At 31.0% G+C, this 3040-nt stretch overlaps 1 protein-coding gene across 1 annotated transcript; it reads right to left on the bottom strand.

The window, feature by feature from the left end:
• Positions 1-413: 413 nt before the first annotated feature.
• On the bottom strand, positions 414-1372 carry LOC107614145 (large ribosomal subunit protein eL37x). Its single transcript, XM_016316371.3, has 4 exons — positions 1240-1372; positions 1009-1144; positions 804-905; positions 414-713 (listed from the first exon to the last, which is right to left on the bottom strand). Exons 1-4 carry the CDS (start codon positions 1240-1242, stop codon positions 667-669), a joined length of 288 nt encoding a protein of 95 aa, XP_016171857.1. The 5' UTR covers positions 1243-1372; the 3' UTR covers positions 414-666.
• Positions 1373-3040: the final 1668 nt, after the last annotated feature.

Below are 3040 nucleotides of genomic sequence, written 5' to 3'. Positions count from 1 at the left end.
AAACAACAAAAGACAGGGCAAAGAAGATCAACAGTTTCCCAGGGGTCAAAAAGACGACAATAGATGAAATCATGAAAAGCCAAGCAAAACAAATCACCATAACCAACCAGGATAGGTAAGTATTTGTACTATTGAAGCAAAACCACCCTAAAATAATGACTTGATTAAAACTCAGGTGTCATTCTAACAGTACATACACAATATATGTTGAAAGAAAACGAGTATGATCGGAATAAAACTTCAATACATGAACGGTTATACCTAAATATTTTATGAAGTTACATGAACATGGTAGAAAGACATGAGGCAAGAGATAACCCAATTCTAATCTACTCCACAAAATTTAGTGTAAATCCTATGAATGTATGGATTTTATTCTGGGCATAAGAGTATATATTTGGCAAAGTAAACCATTCGAAACCAAAACTATAATTGTCATACAATCCAACTGAATATCCAAAAAGTCTGATAATCATCTCGTTGAAATTTAATAGCAACTACAAAATTAAAGTAAACAAGACCAAAAGTGACAGAAGCAATGAGGCTATCAAAATAAACAAATGTTCCAAAAGCCTAAATAAAAAGCCTTGCGTCAACAACACAAAAATAACAATCTACCACTCTAATTCGGTAACCACCAAACGACGATCTTCCAATCCAAAAGGCTTATGCAGATGCAGCTGCTCCCTTCTTCCTTGGTGCAGCTTCAGTACCTAGTTAAACAGAAACAAGATCGCATTAACGAAATGATGATTGACGGAAAACACAACAACTGAAGATCTGAATATAGATCGTGGAGGTACCTTCTCTGAAGCCGCTCTTGAATCGGCGAGGCACGTGGCGGAGGTACCTCATCCTGCCGGTGCCGGTGGTCTTTCTGCGGATGGCCTTCACGCTCCAGTTATCTGTAAGGGTTCATTCGGCAAAATAGTACTAGAATCGTGAGAATTAAAACTAAAATGCGAGGAATCAGAATCGCGAATGAAAATGGAAGAAATTAGGGTTTACATTTCCTCTTGCGTGCAGCGGGGAAAGCGCAGGCGGAGCAGCGACTCTTCTGGAGGTGAAAGCTGCGGCGGCCGCACCTCACACAGAGGGTGTGAGTCTTGTTCCTCCTCTTACCAAAGCTCCCTGTTCCCTTACCCTGTGTTACATTCACACATAGTCAGTTAATTCATCATAGATAGACACACAGTGAGCTGTGTGTGTGTGTGTGAGAGAGAGAGAGAGAGAGAGTACCATTGAAGCAGATGCAGAAACCCTAGAGGATGCAGCAAAGGAGCTTTTTATGTGGCTGAAGAAGACGAAGCTGCTGAGAGAATAATATTTATATCTCTGCTCCTCGATAATAAGGGTTTAGGGTTGAGGTATATGGATCCAACATGTGCAACCAAGCCCACCCTCACTAGTAATCCAGTTCTGAAGTTGACTTTGCTACCAATTGTTTGGGATTGATCTCCCAACTTGGGCCAATATCTACGAAGTTGATTCAAACTATTTTTGGGCAATGGCCCAATATTATTTTTCTAGTACAGCAATTTGTGTGTAAAAAATCCGTTAACCAAAATATAAAAAGATTGGGTTAATCCTAAAGTTAGTTTCTTATTGTCCCAATTAAAAATTCGAAAGATGGACGAAGGTCCGTGTCCCTTAACCATTTCTTTCGGGTTCGATACTCACTAGAGGATGGAAATGGAACTTGCTTGCTTGGGAGGTTGTCCACTTTGCCTCTACACCCACCCAAGGGATTAGTCATTGGGCTTTCGGCCTGATGGCGCAAAAAAAAAAAAAAACATAGTTCGAAAGATTAGTAGGCCAATTAAAAAAGTCTCCAAAATACTAATTACAAAATTATATTTTTGAGATTCACAAAATATATTACAGAGTAATTACCCAAATCAGTCCCCGAGGATTTTAGAATCGGACATTTTAGTCCCCAAGGAAAATTAATACACAGATTAGTCCCCAAGGTTTTACTCCGGCAGACAAATCAATCCCCAGTTCATTTTCCGGCAGAGTAATTACCCAGATCAGTCCCCAAATATTTTAAAAACGGACATTTTAGTCCCCAAGAAAAACTAATGTACAAATCAATCCCAACGTTTTTCTCTGTTAGACATAATAGTCCTCCGTCCAAAAATAAAATAAAATAAAATAATTATTATTATTAATTACACAATAATATTGTACTATATTTTTTGTATTTTTTAGACAAAAATAATGATAAATTTATTCATTAAATTCTTATATAATATATATATAGTCACTCAATAATAATAATAATAATAATAAAATTATTAGATATTATTTTACAAGAAATTCAAAGTTAAAATCATTTGATATTTTTGTATTTAATATAATCAAAAGATGTCCTATGTAAAAAAAATTATATATGTTTATATCAAAAAATATGTATTAAAACAAAATATTTTAATTTAAATTTATATTAAATACATATTTTTTTAAAACAAACATATTTTTAAAATAGTACATCTTTTGATTATATTAAATACAAAAATATCAAATGGTTTTAACCTTAAATTTTTTATAAAATAATCTCTAATAATTTTATTATTATTATTATTATTATTATTGAGTGACTATATATATATATATAAAAGAATCTAATGAATAAATTTATTATTATTTTTATCTAGAAAATACAAAAAATTATAGTATAATATTATTATAAAATTAATAATAATAATAATAAATAAAATTATTAGAGATTATTTTACAAAAAAATCAAGGTTAAAATCATTTGATATTTTTGTATTTAATATAATCAAAAGATGTACTATTTTAAAAAATATGTTTGTATTAAAAAAATATGTATTTAATATAAATTTAAATTAAAATATTTTGTTTTAATACATATTTTTTAATATAAACATATATAATTTTTTTTTTACATAGAACATCTTTTGATTATATTAAATACAAAAATATCAAATGATTTTAACTTTGAATTTCTTGTAAAATAATCTCTAATAATTTTATTATTATTATTATTATTGTTGTTGTTGTTATTGAGTGACTA

Source organism: Arachis ipaensis, chromosome B8 (genome assembly GCF_059453495.1).
Source record: "Arachis ipaensis isolate K30076 ecotype BB chromosome B8, ASM5945349v1, whole genome shotgun sequence".
NCBI lineage: Eukaryota > Viridiplantae > Streptophyta > Magnoliopsida > Fabales > Fabaceae > Arachis > Arachis ipaensis.
Note: the sequence above shows the minus strand (reverse complement) of the source record. Positions and strands in the feature narration are given on the sequence as shown.

Excerpts from the sequence above, each read along its gene's own strand:
- LOC107614145 (XM_016316371.3), bottom strand. Across the intron at positions 906-1,008 it reads CGCTGCACGCAAGAGGAAAT|ATAACTGGAGCGTGAAGGCC; the intron begins GTAAACCCTAAT and ends GAACCCTTACAG. Across the intron at positions 714-803 it reads CAAGAGCGGCTTCAGAGAAG|GTACTGAAGCTGCACCAAGG; the intron begins GTACCTCCACGA and ends CTGTTTAACTAG.